The sequence below is a fragment of the Aquarana catesbeiana genome, linkage group LG04 (genome assembly GCF_042186555.1).
Source record: "Aquarana catesbeiana isolate 2022-GZ linkage group LG04, ASM4218655v1, whole genome shotgun sequence".
Classification (NCBI taxonomy): Eukaryota; Metazoa; Chordata; class Amphibia; order Anura; family Ranidae; genus Aquarana; species Aquarana catesbeiana.
This window is the reverse complement of record NC_133327.1, coordinates 559,759,415-559,785,971: the sequence shown is the minus strand read 5'-3', so window position 1 is coordinate 559,785,971 and position 26,557 is coordinate 559,759,415. Positions and strand designations below refer to the sequence as shown.

Sequence of the window (26,557 nt, the reverse complement as noted above, 5' to 3'; positions counted from 1 at the left end):
CTGCAGTCTTGTAGCCTTTTTAGTCCCTAAATCCCTGCGTGTCCTAAAAGTAATCTTTTTTAGGGATTTCACAACCCCCTAAAATGTAATCAATGTTCCATCAGAGGGGGTGAGCAATCTGATAAGTGTGCCTTTCCATATTAGTTCTTCCCGAAGATTTAAATTATTTAATGTTATACTGATGCTGGGGAATAATGTTTTTAATTGTATAATTTTCTTGCAATGTTATCTTCAAAATTAATGATTTTGGTTTTCTTGTTTGATTCCCCAGTTTCCTTCAACGCCACAGGAATGGCAGACTGTGGCATCCCATTTTGCCACCCGTTGGGACTTTCCCAATTGTGGAGGGGCTATAAATGGTAAACATGTCCACATCGTGCCACCACCCCATTCGGGGTCATACTATTTTAATTATAAGGGGTTCCACAGTATTGTTTTAATGGCGGTGGTGTCGGCACACTATGAATTTTTATATGTGGACGTGGGGAAGAATGGCCGGATGTCGGATGGAGGAGTATTTGCCCAGACGGAGTTCTGCCAGCGTCTCCAGAGTGGTGGCCTGGGATTGCCACCTGATGCGGATAATGTGGAAGGACTCCCCTTTGTCTTCATTGCCGATGAAGCCTTCGCTCTGAGCAAGCACCTCATGAGGCCATTCCCTCAAAGAACCCTCACCCCGGAGAGGAGGGTTTGTAATTTCCGGCTGGCCAGAGCTAGAAGAGTGGTTGAGAATGCGTTTGGGATTCTGGCCAGCCGGTTCCGCCTGTTTCAAACCTCCATTAATTTGGCGGAATACAAACTTAATTTTATCATTTTATCGTGCTGCATCCTGCACAACTTTTTACACCAACATTCTCCAAATTATATGGTAACAGTTGGGCCTGAGGCCGGACTTATCGATGACAACCTTACGGGCCTGGATACTGTCCGTACTGGCTTGGCCCCCCAAAGTGCCCGTCAAGTTAGACAGCAATATGTTAATTATTTTATGGGTAGGGGGGCCATTGCAATGGGCCAGGATATCTAAATATTTTAAATAAAAATAATCTGGATGAAATCGTGAATTATATTTATTGCTTGCCTTTCTTTTGGGCTTTCTCCTAGGTTATGGTCGAGCAGTTGTAGTGCCAACTGTATTTTCCTTTTAAATGTCTAAATAAGCTCCATTGCCACTGTAAACAACTTTTTTCAAATTATAACCAAACTGATACTGAGCATTGAAATAACAAACCACACATTTATTTAATTCCTAAGCAGATGTTTTTATTAATCGTTGTTATGCATTCAGTTATGCATTTAGTATAAAATGTTCCTAGCCAAAAATATAATGATATCTTAATAATTTAGAAAAATATAATTATAGTTTAAATATTTAGCAAACATCCTTTTTTTAAATTTTTTTTTTTGTTTTTTAAAATCCTTTTTTTTTTTTTTTTTTGTTTTTTTAAGATCCCCCTTTTTTTTTTTTTTTTTTTTTTTTTTTTTTTTTTTTTTTTTTGGATTTTTAAGGTATTTTTTCTAAACAGCCCTCCTTTTTTAATGCTGTTAAACAGCCATATAATTTGACCAAAAATAATAAAGAGAAGGCCCAGAATGGGGTCAGCAAACCAGGAAATGAAGGACATGATCGATGTTTTGGGGTTTCAAAAAGGGCATTTAGATTCGACCCAAAACATCAATCATGTCCTTCATTTCCTGCTGCATACGATCCAGCCGATTACGCATTTCATCGATCTCCCCATTCCAGGCCATTATTTGACCAATTAGCCGTTGGACACTGTCTGAGGTGAAATAGTCACTTCTTGTACCTAAAGTGGAATGAAACAAAAAAATGTGTTTAGAAATATGCACACATACATAGTTTACCTTACCATAAAGCTGGTGTCTCAGACACTGACCTGGTGGGGTGCCCATGTCGCATAATTCCTGAACATCCTCGGGGGCTGTTGCTTGACTCAAGCACAACCAGATCACCTAAAATAGAGTAGAAAAATTACATAAAAGAAAAGGCAGCCATGCATAGATTACCGTAAGCTGGTGTGTCAGACACTCACCTGGTGGGGTGCCCATGTCGCCCACCTCTCCTTCCTCCACATCCTCAGTGGGGCTTGGGCTGATTTCCCAAGTATGTTCTTTTGCTGGGGGGGGACTGGGTTCCTCTTGTTGGCTGAGTGATTTTTCCCCTATGTGAAGCAAAAAATTAATATACTTAGCACACAGATATTTTAGTACATACTAATCTTCAAACATTTGTAGTGAAGTGGTGTACAAATTGTCTGTTTGTGTAGAGTTCCTAGTAGACTTCAAGATTTTAATTTCTAAAGACATATCAAGATGGATAGATATCTCGATATCTAGATATCAATATCAAAATATATCAAAAAAATCTTTGGATCTCTCTCTCTCTCTATATATCTATAACTAAATATAAATCTTCAATCTCAAACAAAATCTAAATCTAAAAATAGATATTAATTTAATTAAAAAAAAAAAAAAAAAAATTCTATATCTATCTATATATCTACCTATATATCTATATACATACATATATATATACATACATACATACATATGTATATATATATATATATATATGTATGTATGTATATGTGTGTGTGTGTGTGTATATATATATATATATATATATATATATATATATATATATATATATATATATATATATATATATATATATATATATATATATATATATGTGTGTGTGTGTATATATATATATATATATATATATATATATATATATATATATATATAGATATGTAACGATGTTTATTAAAAGATCGTTTCAAACGATGCAAACAATCGTATAGGAATGAAAAGCACATGGAGCGGTATACGAGGTAATCAACACAAGATGAAAACACAGGTACTTACTTTTTTGCAGCACTTTACGGGTCCGTCTGAACTGATCCGGCTCCCTGAGTTTCAGGTCAGACCATCTTTTTCTAATTTGATCCTTGGAGCGCTGTACCCCAAAATAAGCCTGTAAAGTGTCCACCACCTTCGCCATTATTTTGGCCTTGCGCAAATTTGGCCGGGCATACGGCCCATACTTCCCATCATAGTCCTTTTTTTGAAGAATGGCCACCATCTCCACCATCTCTTCAAAGGACATATTGGAGGCCTTAAATCTAGGCCTCACAGATCTTGACGTTCCGGCCTCCGGGCTTTTTTCGCTACCTGAGGTAGTAAACATGTCATGTGTCTCCGCCATTATTCACCCCACTACGCGCCGTAACTAAAAATGGGCGGAGAACATGAGTTAAAATCGAACGTCAGGGGCGGGTGACGCAGGCGGAGTTTCACACATGCGTAGTGTATAAAGAGGGGCCTTGCGCACGTGTCGTACGTACGTTCTGTGCGTAGAATTAAGGGGCGGAGAACATGAGTTAAAATTGAACGTCAGGGGCGGGCGAGGCAGGCGGAGTTTCACACATGCGTAGTGTATAAAGAGGGGCCTTGTGCACGTGTCGTACGTACGTTCTGTGCGTAGAGTCAAGGGTGGGTTATATGCGTAAACAAAAAGAACGTCAGGGGCGGGCCAAATAGGCATAGTATTACGCATGTGCAGTGTATAAAGCGCTGTTACGTATTGTGTCGTACGTACGTTCTGTGCGTAGGTGATAGTGGACCGGGACGCTACTAAACGAAGGTAATTTAAAATTTATACTTTTGGTCAAGACTTTGTAGCAAGCGGCCTATATGGCTTGACAGATTGATGAGGCCTACATAGGGATAAGATGATGAGGGTTTAGCAGAAACCTAATAAGTGTTTTTTGTCTTGTGACTTTATCTTTTATACAGACATTATGAATCCCCTATTTAAGGATCCAGAGTTCCTTACTGCTTTTATTTCTAAATATAGAGAGATGAGGAATTTGTGGGAGGTGAAACACCCACAGTATTATGCAAAGCATGTGAGGAAGTCAACGCTGGAGAGACTTCTGTCCTTTGTCCAGGCGACCATCCCGGAAGCAACAATGGAGACATTGCTCAAGAAAATTGGGGTCTTGAGGAACATGTATAAGAGGGAACATAAGAAGATCCAGGAATCAATGAGATCAGGAGCATCAGCAAATGATGTTTATGTACCCAGGCTGTGGTACTACAATCAACTCCGTTTTCTTGATGACCAGACTGAAGCCAGGGCATCACTTTCAACCCTTCCCTCCACCCTTCCCTCCACCCCAGCAGAGGCTGATGAGGAGCAAGCTGGGTCTTCCATCCTGGATGAACCGGATATGACCATCTGGAGTCAGGTAAATTATTTTAACAAATATTTACTGTACTAATATTAATGATGTTAACTGGATGTTATAATTGTCTAAAATAATTTTGCCCTCAAAATTGTGTATACATATAAATTGACAGTAGTGGCTAAATATGTTTGGCACCTGCTTGAAATAATTAGGGTGTCTGATTAGACTCTTTTATTAAAGAGATGTATTCACATTGAATTTGCTAGTCATGAGAAGCAAACTGTGTGTCATTGATGAACCCAAAAAAATATACTAAAACTATTGTCCTTTTTTTATACACAGGATGAGTCCATCCAGGAGGAATGTGGGGAAAGTGGCAGGCAGGAGGAGACCGGGCCCATGGACAGCCTGGAGGAGGCTGGATTCACCATCATCCTGGAGGAGGCTGGGCCCAGTGTCAGGCAGGAGGTGGCTGCTCCCAGTGAGGTGGCTGCTCCCAGTGAGGTGGCTGGGCCAAGTGAGGTGGCTGGGCCAAGTGAGGTGGCTGGGCCAAGTGAGGTGGCTGGGCCCAGTAGGAGCCTGACCGAATCCCAAGTGCCTCCCCTCCACCTTCCCAAAAAAAGGGCCAGGAAGGGGACGGCCACACAGGAGGCATCCCTGCGCCTCATGCAAGAGGCCACCCGTTTTTTAAAGAGCCCCCCCGAAGCGGAAGAGTCCTATGGCTGCTACTTAGCCAGCAGGCTTCTTCAAATGGATTGGGAGCAGCGCCTCATTTGTGAGCGACTATTTGGGGAAACAATCCAGAAGGGGCTGCAGGGCACGCTAACACGAAACACCCAACTACATGAGGCAGCCCCCCTCCTCCTCCTCCTGCCACAACTGAAACACCAGAGCCACAGCCTCGAAAGAAGGCTACAGGGAAGGCTGCAGGGAAGGCTGCAGGGCAGCGTGGAGGAAAGGCTGCAGGGAAGAGAAGAAAGTGATGACTTGGGTTCAGTCTGGTCTGACAGAAGACGCAGGCTGTTGTAGTACCACAGTCTGGGGACATCTATATCATCTGCTGGTGCTGTTGATCTCTGGGATTCTTGGACCAGATTGTGCTCCCTCTTATATGGACTCCTCAAGATCCCCATTTTCTTGTACACATACTTTTTCCAGCGTTGACTTCCTCTTTATTTTATTTAGACCATAAATAAATGGATCTTTTTTGAGTTTAGGTTTTTTATTTTAAATCATAGATTTTAGACACAATGTTTTAAATTAACAAGGGACAACAATCTCATTGATTTTGCAAAAACACAACAAAAATAGATTAAAATAATGTTAATAATGTTCGAGTGGTAAGTATTTAAAAAAAAAAAAGATACATAACCAAAAACGGTTCTTTGGGTTAACTTTATATAAAAAAAATAACAAATCACTATAAAAACAAAAATTATAAAGGGTTCTTTGTGGTAACTTTACAAACATTAAAAAAAATTTTAAAAATATATATAAAAATGGGTTCCCTGTGGTAACTTTACAAAAAAATTTAGAGATAAACAGAAAAAAAGTTCCACAACAATCATAAAATAAATATCTGGATAAAAATTACAAGAAAAGATGACTCCACCAAAAAAAAAAAAATTTAAAAAGTATTATTAGTATGGAAACATTGTTTTGAAAAAGCATACCATGTCATTCATGAGATCAAAGAGAAAAAGAATCCAGAAATCTGTTTGGGAGAACTCTGTTTGAATATGAACAGCAAAACATCTTCGTTCTTTATAGCATTCGTAAAGAAGACATTAAATGCGCTACATTCAACGATCACAGATTTTGCAGCGTGAGGAATGTGCTACCTACAATACGAACACTAGTTTTACTAGACCGAGTGCTTCCGTTTAGTTTTTGCTTATGAGCATGCGTCGTTTTTTTGTCCGTCGGACTAGCATACAGACGAGCGGACTTCGGGGTCCGTCGTAGTTACGACGTAAAGATTTGAAGCATGTTTCAAATCTAAAGTCCGTCGGATTTGAGGCTAAAAAAGTCAGTTGAAAGTCCGGAGAAGCCCACACACGATCGGATTACCAGCCAGCTTTAGTACGTCAGCGTCCGTTGGACTTTTGTAGACGAAAAGTCCGACCGTGTGTACGCGGCATAAGAAATCCTATAACCATAGCCTGTGTGAACAATATATCATTTAGTGACAACTGTTTTTTGTCATTATTCAATCACTTGGGACAAAAAAAAATAATATTCAATGGGCTCAACATGCCTCTCAGCAATTTCCTTGGGGTGTCTACTTTCCAAAATGGGGTCATTTGGGGGAGTTTTGTACTGCCCTGCCATTTTAGCACCTCAAGAAATGAGATAGGCCGTCAAACTAAAAGCTGTGTAAATTCCAGAAAATGTACCCTAGTTTGTAGACGCTATAACTTTTGCGCAAACCAATAAATATACACTTGTTGACATTTTTTTTTTTACCAAAGACATGTGTCTGAATACATTTTGGCCTAAATGTATGACTAAAATTTAGTTTATTGGATTTTTTTTATAACAAAAAGTAGAAAATGTAATTTTTTTTTTTCAACATTTTCAGTCTTTTTCAGTTTATAGCGCAAAAAATAAAAATGGCAGAGGTAATCAAATACCATCAAAAGAAAGCTCTATTTGTGGGAAGAAAAGGACGCAAATTTTGTTTGGGTACAGCATTGCATGACCGCGCAATTAGCAGTTAAAGCGACACAGTGCCAAATTGTAAAAAGTGCTCTGGTCAGGAAGGGGGTAAATCCTTCCGGGGCTGAAGTGGTTAACACAGCCATGCAACCCTGTACGCAAATTCAATTTTTATATAATTTTTTTCACACTAATAGAGCTTTCTTTTTGTGGTATTTAATCAACACTGGGTTTTTTATTTGTTATATAAACAAAAAAAAAGACATTTTGAAAAAAACATTTTCTGTGTTGAAACGTATCCAATAAAATAAAAAAGAATCAATTTTCTTTATAAATTTAGGCCAAAATCTATTCTGCTACACGTCTTTGGTAAAAAAAAATCCCATTAAGGTTATTTTAATTGGCTTGTATAAAAGTTATAACGTCTACAAACTATGGTATACTTTATATACTGAAATTTACGCAGCTATAGGACACTATACTGTAATGGCAGTGATCAGCGACTTATAGTGTGACTGTGATGGGGTGGAGGGCAATCTGGCACTAACAGACACTGGCTGGGAGGGTCACTAAATGACACCGTTGTTGCTGGTGACACTAATACAGTGGTCCGTGAGGCTGTACTCTGACACTGGCTGGGAAGGGGTTAACGTCTAAGGGCAATCAAGGGGTTAACTGTGTGCCTAATGTGTGCTGCTTTTACTTCTAATCTGGCTGTTTTTTCTCCCTGCTTTTCAGGGAGAAGAAACAGATTGCTTTTCCTATGTACACAGTGCACCATGTGTTTTTGTAAACAAAACTCTGTGTATGATTGGACACAGCCGATTAGCAGGTTTCAGCTGAAATCATTGGCTGAAATCTGTTGCCAAACTCGTGCAGTGTCCAATCATAGCAGGGGGCGTGCAGATGAGAGCCTTAAACCTGGAAGAAGGCTGGTCACGTACATGTATGCGTCTGTGCCTATACCTGCCGCCCGCTCGCAGTATAATTACTGTGAGTGGTCGGCAGGTGGTTAATCAATGTGTAAATTAATTTAAAAAAACGCATTGTCTTTTAAATGGGGGCAGCCATGTTTACGGAGTACATATGCAGGTTCTGCTTCCTGGTACAGTAATTGGTGCTATACATATACACCGTTTGAGTGTTTTTGCTGCTTCTCACAATGCAAGTCTGCATTGGCCAACTCTCCTAAAACCATACAGTTTTTATTTTAACAGTTTTAAGTAGCTATGTTGTGTTATTTAGGTGGCTAATGTTGATTTCTTCATTTAAAACAATCGCCAAAATATGGAACTGTAAGCACGTAAAATGTAAAGTCAAATTAAAACTGTTTTTATTTTGGGTGTCTTACAATACATACACAATTCCGTTTTTTGGGGGTTTTTTTTCCTTTAAAAACCCTGTAATTACAGAAGAATGCATGCTGATCTACCAACAATTCCATGACATTTTAGCTTTCTATGCACTGACTTTTCATGCAGTATTATCAGCCCTGTCCAGTTCTTATTTCTAAAATTACAGAATATGTCCCCCCGTATTATGGAAATGAAGAGAGGATGGAGTGTTCTGTAGTGCAGCAAAAGAACTGGTCGGGCTGACTAAACAAATTTACACTCTGCAGATCAGTGGGTATTTTTCTTTTATTTGCCTCATTTTTAAAGAGCCAAAACATGACAAAATGTTTATGAATTGCAAAGTTGTAAGACATGCTTAGACATACACTACAGGTTTAACAGTGCAATAGTACATATAAATGTGTGCTCAGTTAAGTACTGTACTATCCCTTTAAAACAGAACTCCAGCCAAAAGCAACAACATAAAAATGAATAGCCTTCAAAAGATAAAATAACAATCAGTTTTTGCTGTAATATTCAGCTTCAGTCCAGAGGTTTTCCCTTCAGCACTTTTCTGCTACTAGATGTCTTCAGTCTGGTAGCCCACATCATTTATTGCACTTCCTCTGAGCCCAGGTTGTCCTGGTCCTACCTCAGTCTGTGACTGGGCCGTGAAAGGATAAGAAACACAGTCACTTGGCTCCAATCAGCATGCTTCTTGTCAGCACAAGAACTGATTCTGATTGGCTTCTTGTACTGTGTTTCCCTCTTACCCTGCAGCTCTGCTGTACTGGGACTGTAAGAGGATGATACCAATTTTAATTCAGGTAAACACAACATGTATTAAAATAAAATACACTTTTATAGTGTTACTAAACCCACAACAGTAAAATATCAGTCTGTATATGCAGTAAAGCATGCTTGTTATACTCACTGTGGAACCTAAGGAGTTAATCCTTAGACTGTTTGATCCTCCCCTTCTTCCAAAGTCTCCAAACCATCTCCTGATAGAATAGAAGGTAGAGGACACGCTACACATTCACAGTTTGGTGTGTATTGCTAAATAGTTTTTTTTTCTTGGGAGGGTGCATGTGATCAGCACAAGGCCAATCAGCACTGTCCAGACTGTCCAGAGGGTCGGGGGTCCTGATGCCTTATAGGACAGTCAAAGCAGATGGAAAACCCCTCCTACAAGCTTTAACCAGACAATGAAAAGAAGTCACAAGACTGCTCTAACTGCTGATGAAAAAAACGTATTTAGCGGTTTATATTTACTAAAAACTTTGAATTTCCATGTTCTGTGTACTGTGGTAGTCCAGATATAGTGAATGCAGGGTCCTAGGATTAGTAACACTTTAATAGCTGCATCAATTTGTGTCCTTTACATCTACTTGGAGTTCAGCTTTAAAACACGATTACTTTTCCCATGCCTCCACAGCTAGTGTAGGGGTAGGCCTTGGGGTTGTTCCCACCATGATGCTTCTCTCAGCCAAACTGGAACATAATAAATCCCTAAGATGGTAACTGTGATTATATATGAAGGCCTTTGTGATGTATCTTTCCCTGTATAATGTGGCTGTGACTTGTAGGCAAATGACCTGTTCTTTTCTCTTTAGGGGGAGTTGTTGGGTCCTGCATGAAGACTACAGATAATAAAAGCTTCAACCTTGGCTTTATTCAGATGAGTCCTCAGGCTTCAGCAGATGGGTCTCTTACCATCGTCTACATGAGTGGAGACAAATGTAGAGACAACAAGCGTTACTCTACACGAATCATCTTCCAGTGTGGCCATAACATAGTACGACTCCCTTTTATTCCTTAAGTGCTGTCCAATTGTCTGACTACTAACTACTACTAATGTCAGGGTTTCTCTTTCATGTGGATTTTAAATTATGTATAAGGCCTGGTTTACACCCATGATTTTTTTTAGTGCATTTTCAGTTTTGCAGAAACACACTACAGTCAATTTAACGCGGTTTCCTATGGATGTAGTTAACATCTGTGCATTTTATGGAAAGGGCCAGAGACTTTTTTTTTCTGGTTTTTGGTTCCATCAGTGGATCAAAAGCGTGTATTGAAAAACGCAAAATGCACCTGGAATATGCAAATTGCAACCTGCATAGGTGTGAATCAGGCCTTAGAGCAAAGGTTATCATGTAAACCAGTTTGGGAATTAATGGCTTCCAAATACAAATTTTCTATACTGAATTTTTATTAGAAACCATGAGAACACAAGGATTTCTGTGCCTGTCTCTACAGTATAAATCAGTCTATATATCTGTGGCATTTTTTAATATTTTCTTTATTATAATAGAGGTCCCCTGTTTTCCAAGAGCTAGATGACTGTGAATATGTATTCGCGTGGAGGACATCTGAAGCTTGCCCTGTTATAAGAGCTGAAGGTAAGCATTTAAACAGCCAGAGAAGATTTCTCCTGCCTTGGGCTGGCCATAGACACATCGATTTTTTTTTTTCCCATTCACTCTGCACACTGCACGTAAAAAGTTCAAGATGCCCCCATTCACTTGACAGCCAACCCCACCAGCTGTCAAAATACCTCAACAGCTGCTGCATTTGATTGTGTTTCCATCTGGCTCCTTTTTTTTTCAGTTGAGGGACGTCAGGCGGGAAGTGGAGTGAACTTCGATTGGTTTGATTGGTTCATCAGAAATTGGCCAGAATGTGAACCATGTATGGCCAACTTTGGTCGCTCTGCTAAATGTTGCTCTCTGTCCAACTGACAGACATAAACACAGTCGATGATGGTCTCTACATCTGACCTCCCACGCAGCTGCTTTTTAAATACACATGAGATGCTAGATGGGTGTGACCCCTTGTTCCCATTCAATATTTTCAATTAATACTCTGCATCCTGATATCAAACTTTTCAGAAGGAATTCTGAGACATATGGGTTATGCCACCACCCACAGAAGAATTGGACACTGGCAACAAAAACCTGTTAGTTAGCCAGCATAATTCCTCCCACTCCCATCATGCTTTAGATTTTTTCTAGTGTTTTAGAACTATGGATGTTTTTTTTTTTTTTTTTTTTGTTTTTTTTTTTCCTCAGAGAAAGGCAACAGACATTTTTTTAACTTCAATCAAGACATTTTTTCTTAAAACAAAGGTTCTTTGTTAACTGCAGAGCCAAGAGAAGTCACTTTGCAGTTTTCCGGATCGTCTGATTCTTGTCGCTGTCTTAAAGACGGTACCTGGACCCTGAAATCTGTCTGTAATGTGATGATTTTATGAGTAAAATCACATCCATGATTTCTGGGCCTTCAAGTGTCTGTCTACTCTACGCCTTCTCCTCCAGAGTCTGTCTCCTATATGCCTGCAGCCACTTCTGCACACACAGCTGAGGATGATGGGAGGTTTAATTTATCCTCTTTGGATGATTTTATGCCTGAGGAGGTTCAGTCTCCCGGCACAAATCTTATGCTTGAAGCCTAACTCCATGTTTCTTGTGACTTTAAGTATTTCATTTGGACCAAGTTGGTCCAAACAAACAATTTGCTTCACTAACAGATGTGCTCACTGGGAGTGCTGTGTAAATGGTATGTAGGATCAGCTACATAACACCGTGTTCTGGCAGCAGTATGGGAACCTCCCACCTTGCTCCTGGAACAAAATCGAGCCAGACTGAGAGCTGCCATTAGTAGGAAGTTTTTCATTGTGTCAATAAATACAAGGCATCCACTGATTGGCTGAAGTGGAGAGGTGGGTGGATGATGTCACAATCTCCATTTCAGCCAATTAGAGGAAGCCTTGTATTCATTGAGTTCTGGTGTGAACTGGCCCTTAAAGTTGCAGTAAAGTCTATATTTTTTAACTAAAATAAGAGCTTTATAGCCACCTGCTCTGTGCAGTGGTTTTGCACAGAGTGTCTCCTTGCCTCTTCCTCCTCTTCCTTCCTCCTTCCTTTCTTTCTTCTTCTTTCTTCTTTCTTCTTCTTTCTTCTTTCTTCTTTCTTCTTTCTTCTTCTTTCTTCTTCTTTCTTCTTCCTTCTTCCTTCTTCTTTCTTCTTTCTTTCTTCTTTCTTTCTTCTTTCTTTCTTCTTTCTTTCTTCTTCTTTCTTCTTCTTTCTTCTTTCTTTCTTCTTCTTTCTTCTTTCTTTCTTCTTCTTTCTTCTTTCTTTCTTCTTCTTTCTTCTTTCTTTCTTCTTCTTTCTTCTTCTTCCTTCTTTCTTTCTTCTTTCTTCTTCTTCTTCCTCTTCTTCCTCCTTCTTCTTCTTCCTCCTCTTGCTCCTCTAGTAAGCCGCTTGCTATAGGGCAGGGATATGCAGTTAGTGGGCCTCCAGCTGTTGCAGAACTACAAGTCCCATGAGGCATAGCAAGACTCTGGCATGCAGAGGCATGATGGGACTTGTAGCTTTTCAACAGCTGGAGGTCCACTAATTGCATATCCCTGCTATAGGGATTCACGTGTGGGTGTGCTTCCAAGCCAGGCTGTGTGCATCCATATATATATATATATATATATATATATATATATACACAGCGCAGCTTGGCCATTGCCCCCTGCTCCCTCCTCACAGGATTTAACTGACATCAGCAAGAGCCAATGGTTCCTGATACTCTCAAAATGTCCTTTGAAAAGGGAAGCAAAGGCCAGCGCTGCTACAGATGGACACAGCGCTGGATCAAGAGAGGGCTCAGGGAAGTTATTAGGTGGGGGGGGAAGGAACAGACAGTAGAACATTATTTATCTTAATTCAGAGCATGCATTAAGGTAAAAATTATTTTACTTTATAACCTTTTTAAATCCTAGAAAACTTACAGGAAGTCAAAAATCCTATTTTGCATGCACATGTTTTTTAAATTGTTGACCTCAAAATGTTAATATTGCAAAAGAATGACCTTACATGACCAGACATGCAGAACATTTAAACATCTTTTACAATTATTTTGAAAATGTTAGGCCCCTTTCACACGGGATGGATCCGTGTTGATCCGCCCCGTGAACATCCGCTGCTCAGCGGGGATCGCTCCGTTTTCCCCAGCTGAGCCGGGGGATGACAGGGCAGGACCCGCACACTGTGCAGGGACCGCCCTGTCAGATCTCCGCTCTACCCTATGGGGGATCGGAGGAACACGGACCGTCTGTCCGTGTTCATCCGATCCGCTCTGCAGACGGATAAAAAAATAGGATTTTCTTCCGTCTGCAGAATCGGATGAGAGCGGAGCCGGATGATATCTGGTGTCAGCGGATGTACATCCGCTGACACCCGCTATCCCATAGGGATGCATGTATGTCCGTATTTCATCCGAAAGGCAGTAATTCACACTCCTAATAGTCATTGGTGACAGAATGTAGATTAATTTTCTTGAGTGAGAGAAGGAAGCCAATCCAAGCTTACGCTGTATATGTGCCACATCTGCTTGTTATCTGAACCAAGCACAAGATTATGGCTGGTGAAGCCACCCTGGGGAGGTCAGCAAAGAAAGAGGGGTTTTGATTTCAGTTAACAATTGTTGATCTATGGCTATATGCACTGCACCTCCCCCCCTGTGGATGGGGCTTTTTATTTCTTAATTTTCTCATGAGTTAGGATGTACAATGCATCCTTACTGATGAGAGAACACTGGGTGGGAACCTGTGATCAGCTCCTCCCATCTTGTATACGTCCACTGACTACACAAGAACAATGTCCCTCCCAGGATGTGATGTCACTAGCTTTCAGGAACCACCCCCACTGTCTGATTTTACAAGGTAGCAGAATTAAAGTCATGTGATGGCATTGGATTCTGCAAAATAAAGGTAGATAAGCTGGGATATTTCATTTTGAGGCATAAAGCTGAACTTGGCTCACATTTATGATTGCAGGGTGAGGATTTAAGTGTTAGGCTACTTTCACACTGACAAGATAATGGCCACCGCCCACACCCATAACTGGCCTTCACAGTAAGGAGCACATGGAGGGCATATACATACAAGAGAAAGACAATTCCATAGCTCAACTCACCAGCCAGTCTGCTGACCAACCAAATTAACCTGTCTAACCGTATGTTAAAAGCAGGGGTTTAGTTAGCACACATTTGCAAACGCATGTGAAAGCTGCAAGGCCTCGTCAAGGCACCCTGTATTACTTGCAGTCCTAACACTACAAAATTTATTTTGTAGTGTTAGGACTGCAAGTAATACAGGGTGCCTTGACGAGGCCTTGCAGCTTTCACATGCGTTTGCAAATGTGTGCTAACTAAACCCCTGCTTTTAACATACGGTTAGACAGGTTAATTTGGTTGGTCAGCAGACTGGCTGGTGAGTTGAGCTATGGAATTGTCTTTCTCTTGTATGTATATGCCCTCCATGTGCTCCTTACTGTGAAGGCCAGTTATGGGTGTGGGCGGTGGCCATTATCTTGTTACTGTTAGTATATGTGGGTCGGGGACACTGGACACCTTTGCTGCCATTGTGCTCTTGCTGGGTGCCCAGTGTTCTCCTGTCCCTTTAAGGGGGCTAGGGCGGCCTCCTGGCTCACCTGTCTCACACCTATCCATTCAATGCATGTGCTTCCACTGTGGAGACACTTATAAATTTTGTAGTGTTAGGACTGCAAGTAATACAGGGTGCCTTGACGAGGCCTTGCAGCTTTCACATGCGTTTGCAAATGTGTGCTAACTAAACCCCTGCTTTTAACATACGGTTAGACAGGTTAATTTGGTTGGTCAGCAGACTGGCTGGTGAGTTGAGCTATGGAATTGTCTTTCTCTTGTACTTTCACACTGAGGCGTGCGGGCGCTGGCGGTACAGCGGCGCTAAATATAGCGCCGTTTTAGCGGCGCTAGCGGGGTGGTTTTAACACACCCCCCCGCTAGCGGCCAAAAAAGGGTTAAAACCGCCCGCAAAACGCCGCTGCAGCGGCGCTTGGCGGGTTTGCAGCGCTGCCCCATTGTTTTCAATGGGAATGGGCGCTTTAGGAGCGGTAAATACACCGTTCCTACAGCGCTCCAAAGATGCGGCTTGCAGGACTTTTTAGACCGCCCTGCAAGCGCACCACTCCAGTGTGAAAGCCCTCGGGGCTTTCACATTGGAGTGCATTGAGCAGCTCTTTCGGGGCGATTTGCAGGTGCTATTTTTAGCACTTTAGCGCCTGCAAAGCGCCTCAGCGTGAAAGGAGCCTTAGGGTGGACTTCCACTTTAAACCAAAACTGTGGGGTTGATTTACTAAAGCTGGAGAGTACAAAATCTGGTGCAGCTCTGCATATAAACCAATCAGCTTTCAAGTTTTATTGTCAAAGCTTAATTGAACAAGCTGAAGTTAGAAGTTGATTGGCTACCATGCACAGCTGAACCAGATTTTGCACTCACCAGTTTTAGTAACTTAGCCCCCATTTGTCTAGTAATCAGGAGCTATGAACCAGCAAGGCTTTTACATCTAATACACACCTTTTTGGGAACTGCTGATGGTCATTCGATCACCCCCCATATATAGACATGCAATTGGCAGCATCTAGCTGAAAAATTACAACTTATTTAAATATCAGAATTATTAATAGCGATCACTTTTTTTTTTCTTAATAGGTGACAAATGCCAAGTTACGGACCCAAAATATGGTCATGTATATAATCTTAAACCACTGGGGGAAAAGAATGTGGAAGTGAAAGACGGTGATTACTTATATCAGCTTCGTGTCTGTGGGGAAGTTACGGAATCTTCTTGTACATCCAAAGCACCTAGTGGAACAACAGTTTCTTCCTGCCAGATTAAGGGGACCACAGTAAAGGTGGCAGGTACTGATATAATCCTGTTCTATTGCAGTTTAACTGAAGGGTCCGTTTGTAAGTAAACTTTGAAGAAACCAAAGGGTAAACTTTTCTTAGTTTGTATTTGAATATAAATAGTCCTGTGAAAACCTTTATCGATTGGATGAGTCTGAACAGTCATACATTCTAAATAAATGGAACTCTGGCACTTTAAATGACTTGAAAAACTTGTTGAACTTAACTTAAAAAGCATTTAAGACAATAAATTTGCATGACAGGTCTACTTTTAAAGTGTTACTAAACCCACAACAGTAAAATCGGTCTGTATGTGTAGTAAAGCGTGCTTGTTATACTCGCTGTGGAACCTAAGGAGTTAATCCTCTGCAATGTGTAAATTGGCTGTTTTATCTTGTCTTCTCTGATCCTCCCCTTCTTCCACTGTCCCCAATCCGTCTCCTGATAGAGAGCCATGGAGGCACTCTGCACATGCTCCGTTTGGTGTGTATTGCTAGAGTTTTTTTTTTTCTTTGGGAGGGTGCATGTGATCAGCACGGGGCCAATCGCCACTGTCCAGACAGAAGGTCGGGGGTCATGCAGCCTCATTGGCAGTCAGAGGAGAATTAAAACTCCTCCTACAAGCTTTAACCAGGCACTGATAGAAATCACAAGACTGCTATATACTGCTGATGAGAAAGGGTATTTAGCAGTTTAAATTTACTAAAATAGTTTTCATTCTCCTCTGACTGTTCTATGAGGCAGCATTACCCCTGACCCCTCTATCTGGACAGTGCTGATTGACCCTGTGCTTGTCACATGCACCTTCCCAAGGTAAGAAAAAAAACTCATCTCGCAATACACACCAAAATGAGCATGTGCAGAGTACTATTGGGAGATATATTGGGGGACAGTGGAAGAAGGGGAGGATCAGAGAAGACAGGATCAAACAGCCTTTTTAAACAATGTGGAGGATTAACACCTTAGGCTCCACAGTGAGTTTAACAAGCATGCTTTACTGCGCATTCAGACTGATTTTACTGTTGTGGGTTTAGTAACACTTAAAACTAAGGGAGTTGGAAAGGTGTGTGCCTACACAGAAGCTTTTAGTTTTGGTTAGAGTAGAGTGTAAAGAAACGTGTTTTTTTTTTTATTTTTGTGTAAACGTTCCACTGGGTAGATTTGGCTTTACTGCATGTTTCAGAAACACAACAGGAAATTGGTTGACGTCTCTTTAAAGTAGGGGGCAATTCTCTTCGACATTTATCACAAGAATTAGCAGCCATTTATTTCCTTCACTTTCTGTTTCAGTGATTACTGTTAAATTTTTGACTGCCCATCGCTTTATTTCCCGGGGTCTATAGTTACCAGTACAAAAAGGGCGAATCTTCCCTGTGGAGACATAGTAATGAAAACCTCACAGATATGTTAACTTTTTTTCTTCTCTATTCAAAAACATAAAAGCTTTGGCTATAGGTTCACTTTAACGGTCTAGCCTGAAAGTGTACACTAAAACCCACAATTGTTTATGGCATGGAAAAGCTCTGTGAAAAAAATGTCCGTTGCATCAAATTTTCTATAACTTTCTGTCTACAAATCACCCAATATTTTCAAGCAGTGCAACAGGACGAGACAACCCTTGTAAAGATCATACTTAATACAAGCTTTCATTAGAGCAAGACTGAGAACTTCTAAGCTTTGGAAGAACTTGCTATAAGTCAGATGGTTGCCAACATTTTGGGGAATTTCTTGTAGGTTGAGAAAAGAATATAAGCCATCACTTCTATTGTACAATATTGTACTCTTGTGAATAAGGATACAGTTGTTCATGGTAGTCTTGCAGTGTGGACAAGCATACAAAGAGCATCAGCTACCTGCCATTAGTCATCATTAGCTGCTCTCTGTAGTGGAAATGTTTTATCCCTTTGACTAATTTCTGAAACATGTTGTGGTTGAAGTTGAGATGGAGGTTTAACTCTAAAATCATCTGTGCCCCACATACAAAAAAAAAAAAACAAACAACAAAAACACCCCAGATTATTGAAACCAATAATGTTTTGTTACTAATCTATTCTAATTTGTTCGTAATCTACTTACAACATTTCTATTATTGTATTACCTATTAATATTAGTCCCATTTTTCCTTTTGTATAATAGGATTAACCAACCAAAAGTTAATATATGAAGATGGCCTCATTATGGTAAATTATACAGGAGGAGATCTCTGTCACCAGAAGTATAACCGTACAACACTTATTCTCTTCTACTGTGATAAAACCGAAAGGAAGGTTGGTATTATGTTTTTGGAAACATTTTGTAAGGAAATTACCATTTTCTTTACAACACAGCAAAATACCCATTCATATTATTTATCAGAATGTAGTCTGGAGCCATACCTCATTGATCTTGAAACAAAAAGAAACTTTTTACTTTTTTTTATTTTTAAATGATTCTTGCAAGAATGTGTCTGGGTGTCACCAGTATCTCTAATAGTCTAATAAGTGTTTTTTTTTGTTTTTTTTTTAAGATTGCCATAAGTGCACAATATATCTAAAGTCAAAACGTTTCTTTCACAGCAGAAAGTGAAAGAAATTTCTCCAAACTGAAAGGAAAGCCCCCTTTTTTTTAAATCCATTGTTGGGTACGGGAGGTTATCCTGCCACCTACAGGAGGATTGAACACTGGCAAATAAAATAAAAAAAATTTGGTTAAATATTTCACATGCTGTTCCTGGCGAAAATAGGCTCCATACATAACAACCACATCTCAGGTTCTGGCTGGGTTCCTTTCCACCCAAGCAATCAATTGTACCAGCAACAGGGATGGCACACCAAAATGTAAAATAATGCTTTGCTTTTCTTAAAGCCAGCAGAAACAAGTTTCTATTCCGATATGTTTCCCGATGCCTAGGTGCTAAAGGTGGTGTCTCAGGCCTGCAAACTCAAGTTTCTTTCCCTTCCTTCTCCGTTTTTAATGTCAAACCTCTTTTTCTCCCTTGAGCAACTTGCCAATCTCCATCAGACACTCTATGGACCTGTCCTTACCCAAATTCCAGCTGCAGAATGGTTTCATTGGTTTAACTCCAACCTGTTCACTGTCCCAAAACTCAAAGGGGACATTCACCTCATCTTGAACCTCAAGGTCCTTAATGTTTATAATCGGGCCCAACAATTCAGCATGGAATCAGCAATTGCCGTCCTCTACCAGGGTGCTTCTTGGCTTTGGATGTAAAAATGCCTACTTGCATATACCCATCTTTCCTGCTCACCAGGACTTTCTGCATTTTTCTGTAGGCCCTTTTCACTACCTTCTCATGGCACTTCCAGGTGGATGTTTCTGCCTCATCTGATGCTAGCTTCAGACATCAGGCCCTAGGCTGCTTTTTGAGTTGCAGGCACTCCTGGTTTCCTGTTTTACAGGGTGCCCGTTAGCTTGTTTGCTGTGTTGCCCATGTTCTGGTTAGATTGCCTCTAGACTCATTTTTAGGCAAATATGCCCTTTAGAAACTTTCCCTCCGACCTGCTGATGTGGTGACACATGTAAAATTTGGGATTTGCCACCATTTTTTGACCTGGACCAGAAAAAGCAAAATAGGTGTATCTCCAAAACAGGAACACAGATGTCAAACCTGACGAAGGTTCTTATCCTTTCTTTACTCAATCTTAAACTAAAAGAATCGTTTTGCCATTAGATTTACTTTAGGAGAGAGGAAAAACAGAAGCATTTATTTCTGTATTTACACGTTTACCAGGGTTTTGGGCCAGTCCAGTTCACAGTATTAAATGGTCTTAACATTATGCTTAAAGGATTCTGTGTTCAAAAGGAGTCAGTGTTCAGCCATATAGAGGTTCAAATTTATTGGCCTAATGAGTTCTTTTGAAAACTGATTTTTTATTTTTATTTTTTTGTAAGAAATGATACAGGGCAAATGTACAGCAAGAGTACACAAAGGCTCAAAAATAGGAGACTGGAAGATGTCATGGCAGCAATTCTGTCAAGCATAGACCATTCAGTAGAGGAACACATATGAAATCAGTAGCTAAAAGGAGTTGTTGAGCAAAACTCTAGCAACATAACACCAGTATCTATGCAGGCAGAGCAAACGGCAATCAACAAATATTCAGTTCTGCAAAAAACAGTCTATGTATCAGTAGTAAAAAAAAGAAGGGACAAAGGGAATCAAGTAAAAGAGAAAGCAGGAAACCAGCGATAAAATAAAAGGGGAGAGAAAAAAAGAATGTCCATCTGCCAAGGTCCCCGACACCCAAACCCCCACCACACCAACCCCACCCCCTCTGAGATCGGACTATACAGTGTGCCCCACCCCCGTGGTACGTTTCCATGAGGTCCCACAGTTCCCAGGTTCGGTTGCGTTTGTCCAGAGAATCGTTTAGGGATGCTATAAGAGATTCCATCCTCTTTATGTTCGGGGTCCTTGCATGTGGTGTGATCAGTGAGGGAGGCTACTTTTTTTTCTACTTAAGAGCTACCAAACAGCTTGCTACTGTTAGTAAATGGGCCAAAAAGATTTTTGGAAAATTGGGGTGGAAGACCCAGGAGAAATGTTTTTTTTGGAGTAAAATAGATCCAGGACCCAAAGAAGGAATGAATAAGGGTGTGGATGTTCTGCCAATAAGGCACAGGTATGGGGCAAGACTAGTAAATGGCTTAATGAATTTTATGAAGAAGGAATAAAAGAGGATTTAGTTTTATCATATTGTAATAAGGGCATAATTAAGTCTTGGATCATTTTATGTAAATTCCTTATTTTAATGCATTGTGATTACATACATGTGCATAAACATCTAGCATGCTTTTGTATTTTATCATATCATTTCAGCCTGTTTTTATGAAAGAGACTCCGGACTGCATATATATGTTTGAGTGGCGCACACCCCTTGCCTGCCCTCCCTTCAAACCCGTTGACTGCTCCTTCAAGTAAGACCAATGTGGTTTTTCAGATCATTTTTGTGTTTAAATCATTAGGTTTGTGGTAGAACGAATGTTTTGTAATCTTATTCATTTCAGGCTTCTATTTCTGTAAAGTATACCTAAAGTTTTCTAAAATATTTAGGTATACAAGCTGTCTACTGCAGTAAAACCATTATGGGGTCATTTATACCATACATTGGGAAACTGGTAATACGGGATGAAATCTTTAACTGACATTTATCAATATAATTTTAAAAGTTTTTGATATTTATTTAGTTATCGTTTCTTTCCTTTATTTTTAATTCACCTTGAAGGGACACTGATGGGAACTCATATGACCTGTCTTCACTGTCACATTACACTGAAAACTGGGAAGCTGAAGTTCCGTCTGACTCAAAGCAAACGTACCTTCTAAATATTTGCAAGCCTTTAGTGCCAAAATCTGGTAAGATCATTTATACATACATGTCCATTAGCCTCATTTTTTAAATTTTCTTAGCTTATCAACAGCTATATTGGCAGTCTTGTGGAATAATTGCATTTTCTAAGCTCCACGGGACGATAAAACCTATTTAAACATTTACAGTATTAGAACATTGTCTCAAAATGTAAATACATGGTCTTTTCTGCCTATTCTTGTAGTGGTTGCAGAACACCTAAATCCCCTATAAGGCAGTCATGGACAAGGAAAACTTTTTTTTTTTTTTCACCCTTTCATTGCTTTACTCTTGTGTCTGCATTGTTACTACAAAGTAATATGTAGTGTATGGTATTACGCTGCAGGCATGAATCTCCTTGTTAATGTGATTGTTTAAAGCTGTCTGCACAGAGATGGTTTTCCTCAGTTATGACAAAAGAAACATTTTAGGAACTGCCGTCTGTGTCCCACTGGGGATTTCCCTTCACTCCCGATTCTGGAGATGCGTCAGCGAGCGATAAGAGATCTTCCGAAAAAAACACTTCCCTTCTTGGTTGTCACCAAGACATTTGTCCAGATTGGAGGAGTTCCCCTCAACTCTTCTTCTTGTGCCAACTCTACAAATTTGGAATTCTCCCTTACTTTCTAAATCTCTCACAATTGCACCCAGAAGAGGTATCCCCAATGGAAGATTTCCTCTCACCTTTCATCCTGGGAACAACTTCAAAATTTTAGATTTCCCTGTGGAGATCATGGTCATCAGGACAAATAGAGGGGTGAATTTCCACAGTAGAGACTTATAATGCACTAATGCCAGTAGAGGGTCTAACCCTTCCCTATTCTATCCAAAAAACTTCTCTTGCGTGCACTTTGTCAATTCTGCTGGTTTTGAATTAACCCCTAGCAAACAAGGTTGGCTTTGTGTGCTGGTTTATTAATGTTTTTTGTGTGGAAAATACTGTCAACAACCAGTAACATTGTTGTGCTGCTGACTTTTTACATATGAGCGGGGAGTGTTTAGACTGACCTAAGGTAAGGTATTCACTAACCATACCGTTGCCTCTGGTACCCACTGCGATACAAGCCTAATAATGTCAGTGGCCTATGTACTTCAATCCCTTTCTCTGTTCTTTAGAGAAGGACAGAATGGGTACTCTGAGAGATTTTCAAACCAGTTGTAAAAACGGTCTTGTAAGGTAATACCCGCCTTTTAGGCTAAGGCAGGCTACAGATGATTAGATTTTTCTTTTCTGCTATAACGAGTTGCAGGAAAGAAAATCGGTTGATTCCCCCATCAACACTGTCTGTTGTCCCTCCCGTGGAGCTATTGTGTTCTCCTGGCGTGGTGTGTGGGGAGCCATCCCTGCTGGGAGATCACAGTGATTATTGCTAGTGACTATAGCCACTAGCAATAATCGCATAGAAAAATCCAACATTCTGGTTGAACCCAAGTTGATCGATGGGTACAATCAGCCTGCTCATAGATGGTTTGAGTCTCGACCCGTACCTGCTGAACTGGTCGAGATTCGAACCATCTATGGCCAGCTTAAGTTTAGACTTGCACCTAAACTGCTGTGCCTCTGAAAATGTATGTTTTGGATCACTTTTCAGAAGCGTTTGACGCGTGACACATCCTCACTGCTAGTTTTACCCAGCAACAGCGTGAAATGCACATGGCTATGGAGCATTGGCAACTCTTCACGTAAATGGGTCGCATTTGGTGGGTTTACTATCCACAAACGCTTCAGCAGTGATAGCATGTGAATACCCCTATCCGCTGGTGATTGAGGAGGGTGTACTAAGAATGCTGCTAGATGGGGCTTTTTTTAGGGCCCCCCCCCCCTTTATTTGCAAGTCTAAATGTGCCCCAGATGTGTTTTGAGTTGTACATTATCACCCTCTGGACTTTAGAAATTACACAGTTGGTAGCATTAGTTCCTTTATGCTACACATTAAATTTGGAGAACTGACAGCAGTATCTTTTTGTCTACTGTGAAATATGTACAGTAAAAATTAAACACAAATGCTCAGGTTCTCTGTTTAATTTTCAGGCTGTTGGGCTTTTTTTACTTCTGTAGATTTCCATTCCTTAGTTTAGCTTTGGCTTCTCGTTGTTTTTATCTTGCCAATAAGAGCTTTGCCAAGTGCATTCAAGTTCTGCTTGCTTTCTTGGATGCGGTTTCCAGCAAAGTACATGTTGCAAAGCGTTTAATGGCAATGCATGTAAATCATTCCTTAAATTGAACCGCATTGAAAATGTGTAAACATGAATTTCATAAAAGAAAAATTACTAAATAAACCAGCTTGAAAACGCACAAATATTTTTGGAGTTTAGAGCATATTAAACAGAAATGTAAAGAATCTCTAATCTTCCCAAGTTTCATTTTACTTAGGATCAGCCTCCTGTCCATATGGTGCTGCTGCCTGTCTGTTTAATGGTACCAAGGCTATAAGTTTGGGAGAGCCTTTATCCAGTCCTAGATGGGACAATGGTGTTGCTGTCCTCCAGTATACGAATGGAGACCGCTGTCCTGATGGTTTAAGAAACAAGACAACAACTATACGTTTCAAGTGTGAACGAGATCAAGCTGTAAGTAATGCTCCTTCATCTTTTCATTTATTATAGCCACTGCATTCAATCATATAGTATGGACTTTTCACAGACTGATGTCTTCTGAACACTGGATATTTAACTGAATTCATTGTCTTCATTAGAAACAGTCATGACACAATATCTAGTCATAAAGTTTTTGTCTGAAAATTTCTATAGCTAAATAATTGTCATCTCATTTTTCTTTATGTACTTTGAGTCTGACTTTTTAGCTTGATATCTATTGTAAAAGGGAAAAATTCTGGAAGTCACAAATCTCTGCAAAACCCCATAAGGTGTATGACAGCCTCTGCTTTGGCTCCAACCAAGCCAACATTTTTTACAAATAGCTGAAAAGTGTGGCATGCATTTGTATTCAGCCCCCCTGAGTCAATACTTTGTAGAAGCATCTTATTCTGCAAATACAGCAGCAAGTTTTTTAGGAATGTCTCTACCAGCTTTGCACATCTAGTGAGTGAATTTTTTGCCCATTCTTCTTTGCAAAATAGATCAAGCTCTGTTAGATTGGATGGAGGACATCTGTGAACAGAAATTTTCAAGTCTTGCCACAGATTCTCAATTGGATTTAGGTCTGGCCTTTGGGTCATTCTAACACAGGAATATGTTTTGATCTAAACCATTCCATTGTAGCGCTCGCTGTATGTTTAGAGTCGCTGTCCTACTAGAAGGTGAACCTTCGCCCCAGTCTTAAGTCTTTTGTAGACTCTATGTCCCGTGGCTTTCTCCTGCTCCGTTCTGTTATCAGCATGATAACTTCTGACAAGTTCTCCAACAACTGAGATAAAAGCAGCCTGAAGTTTGTGTTGTGAAGGATGCTATAAATAGTTTAGCAGAGTGCTGAACTATTCAATGAACAGTTCTGAAAATATCTACCTATGAGGAGAAGGGGGTGTGTGCCTTTCCTCTAATCAGGTGTCTTGGCTGTATGCCCAGGCTTCACTGCAATGCTAAACAGGAAGAGAGAATACCCTAACACATTCTGAACTTTCTAAAGAATATATAAAGCTGAAGACAGCAGATATACATGTAAAACTTTTGTAGGGAGATTTGTTTAATCGCTGGGTATCATCTGAGGCTGTTCACTTCACTGGGTTTATGTAAGAGTTTGCATCCACTTTAAGGAGTGTGCCTATGGAAATTTTTGACCATTCTTCCAGAAGCACATTTGTGAGGTCAGGCACTGATGTAGACAAGAAGGCCTGGCTTGCAGTCTCCACTCTAATTCATCCCAAAGGTGTTCTACCAGGTTGAGGTCAGGACTCTGTGCAGGCCAGTCAAGTTCCTCCACCCCAAACTCACTCATCCATCATGCTCCCAACTTCGTGGGAACAGTTTGGGGATGGCCCCTTCCTTGTCAGGGCTGTGCTCAGCCCTTCCTTCTCAGAGCAGGTCACTCAGCTGTCTGTTAATTGCCAGCTGCAGTCTTTTCCACAGTGACTCACCTGATGATGATATCCTGTTCGTCAGTCCTGCTGGTTTCTTAAGCTGTTCAGTTCCTCTCTGCCTCCGCCTTTGTCAACACATCCAGAGACTCTCTCCTGTGTACCTGTTGAAGACTAGCTTGGCTGACATCCCTTCTGGTTCCTGATCCTGCTTGCTGTTCCACTACGCTGATCTCTGGCTCCCTGACGTCCTGGCTTGTCTGACTATCTGTTCCGGTTACCCAACTCTGGCTATGATTTGGCTACGTTGCTCTGTTTACCTTTTACTATTATTAAACGAGTGTGATTTTAACTGCACTTCTGTCTCGGTCTGATTCATGGTTTCTGACACCTGTTCCAACATGACTGTGCACCAGTGCACAAACAAGGTCCATAAAGACATGGATGAGCGAGTTTGGGGTGGAGGAACTTGACTGGCCTGCACAGAGCCCTGACCTCAACCCGATAGAACACCTTTAGGATGAGTTAGAGTGGAGACTGCGAGCCGGGCCTTTTCGTCCAACATCAGCGCCTGACTTCACAAATGCGCTTCTGTAAGAATGGTCAAACATTCCCATAGACACACTCCTAAACCTTGTGGACAGCCTTCCCAGAAGAGTCGAAGCTGTTATAGCTGCAAAGGGTTTGCCAACTCAATATTGAATCCTACAGACTAAGATTGGGATGCTATTAAAGTTTGTGTTTGTGCGTGTGTTTGTGCGTGTGTTTGTGCGTGTGTTTGTGCGTGTGTTTGTGCGTGTGTTTGTGCGTGTGTTTGTGCGTGTGTGTGTGCGTGTATGTGTGTATATATATATATATATATATATGTATATGTATGGCAGGTGTCCCAATACTTTTGGTAATATAGTGTATATCCTATAGTTTGTAGACACTATAACTTACACGCAAACCAATCGATATACACTTATTGGGATTTTTATTCTATATTTTTTACCGAAGACCTGTAGCAGAATACATTTGGCCTAAATTTATGAAGAAAATAGATTTTTTTTTTTTTTTAATTTCAATGTTTTTTTATTTATATAATAAAAAATGAAAAACCCTGCGGTGATCAAATACCACCAAAAGAAAGCTTTACTTATGTGAAAAAATGTATATAAATTTTGTTTGAGTACAGCCTTGCATGACCACACAATTACCAGTTAGTAGCGCAGTGCTAAATAGCAAAAAATGGACTGGTCATGAAGGAGGTTAAATCGTCTGGAGCAGAGGTGGATAGTGTTACTTTATAGGCTATTTATCA

General features: G+C 40.4%; 1 protein-coding gene across 1 annotated transcript in view; it reads left to right on the top strand.

Annotated features, from left to right (window-relative positions):
• IGF2R (insulin like growth factor 2 receptor) overlaps positions 1 to 26,557 on the top strand; it is a 261,523-nt gene that overhangs the window by 170,548 nt on the left and 64,418 nt on the right. The window contains exons 25-31 of the mRNA XM_073627997.1: positions 9,826 to 10,007; positions 10,524 to 10,611; positions 15,735 to 15,944; positions 18,069 to 18,199; positions 20,752 to 20,849; positions 21,158 to 21,288; positions 23,655 to 23,851. Coding sequence (XP_073484098.1) covers positions 9,826 to 10,007; positions 10,524 to 10,611; positions 15,735 to 15,944; positions 18,069 to 18,199; positions 20,752 to 20,849; positions 21,158 to 21,288; positions 23,655 to 23,851 — 1,037 coding nt within the window. The remainder of the gene's footprint in view (positions 1 to 9,825; positions 10,008 to 10,523; positions 10,612 to 15,734; positions 15,945 to 18,068; positions 18,200 to 20,751; positions 20,850 to 21,157; positions 21,289 to 23,654; positions 23,852 to 26,557) is intronic.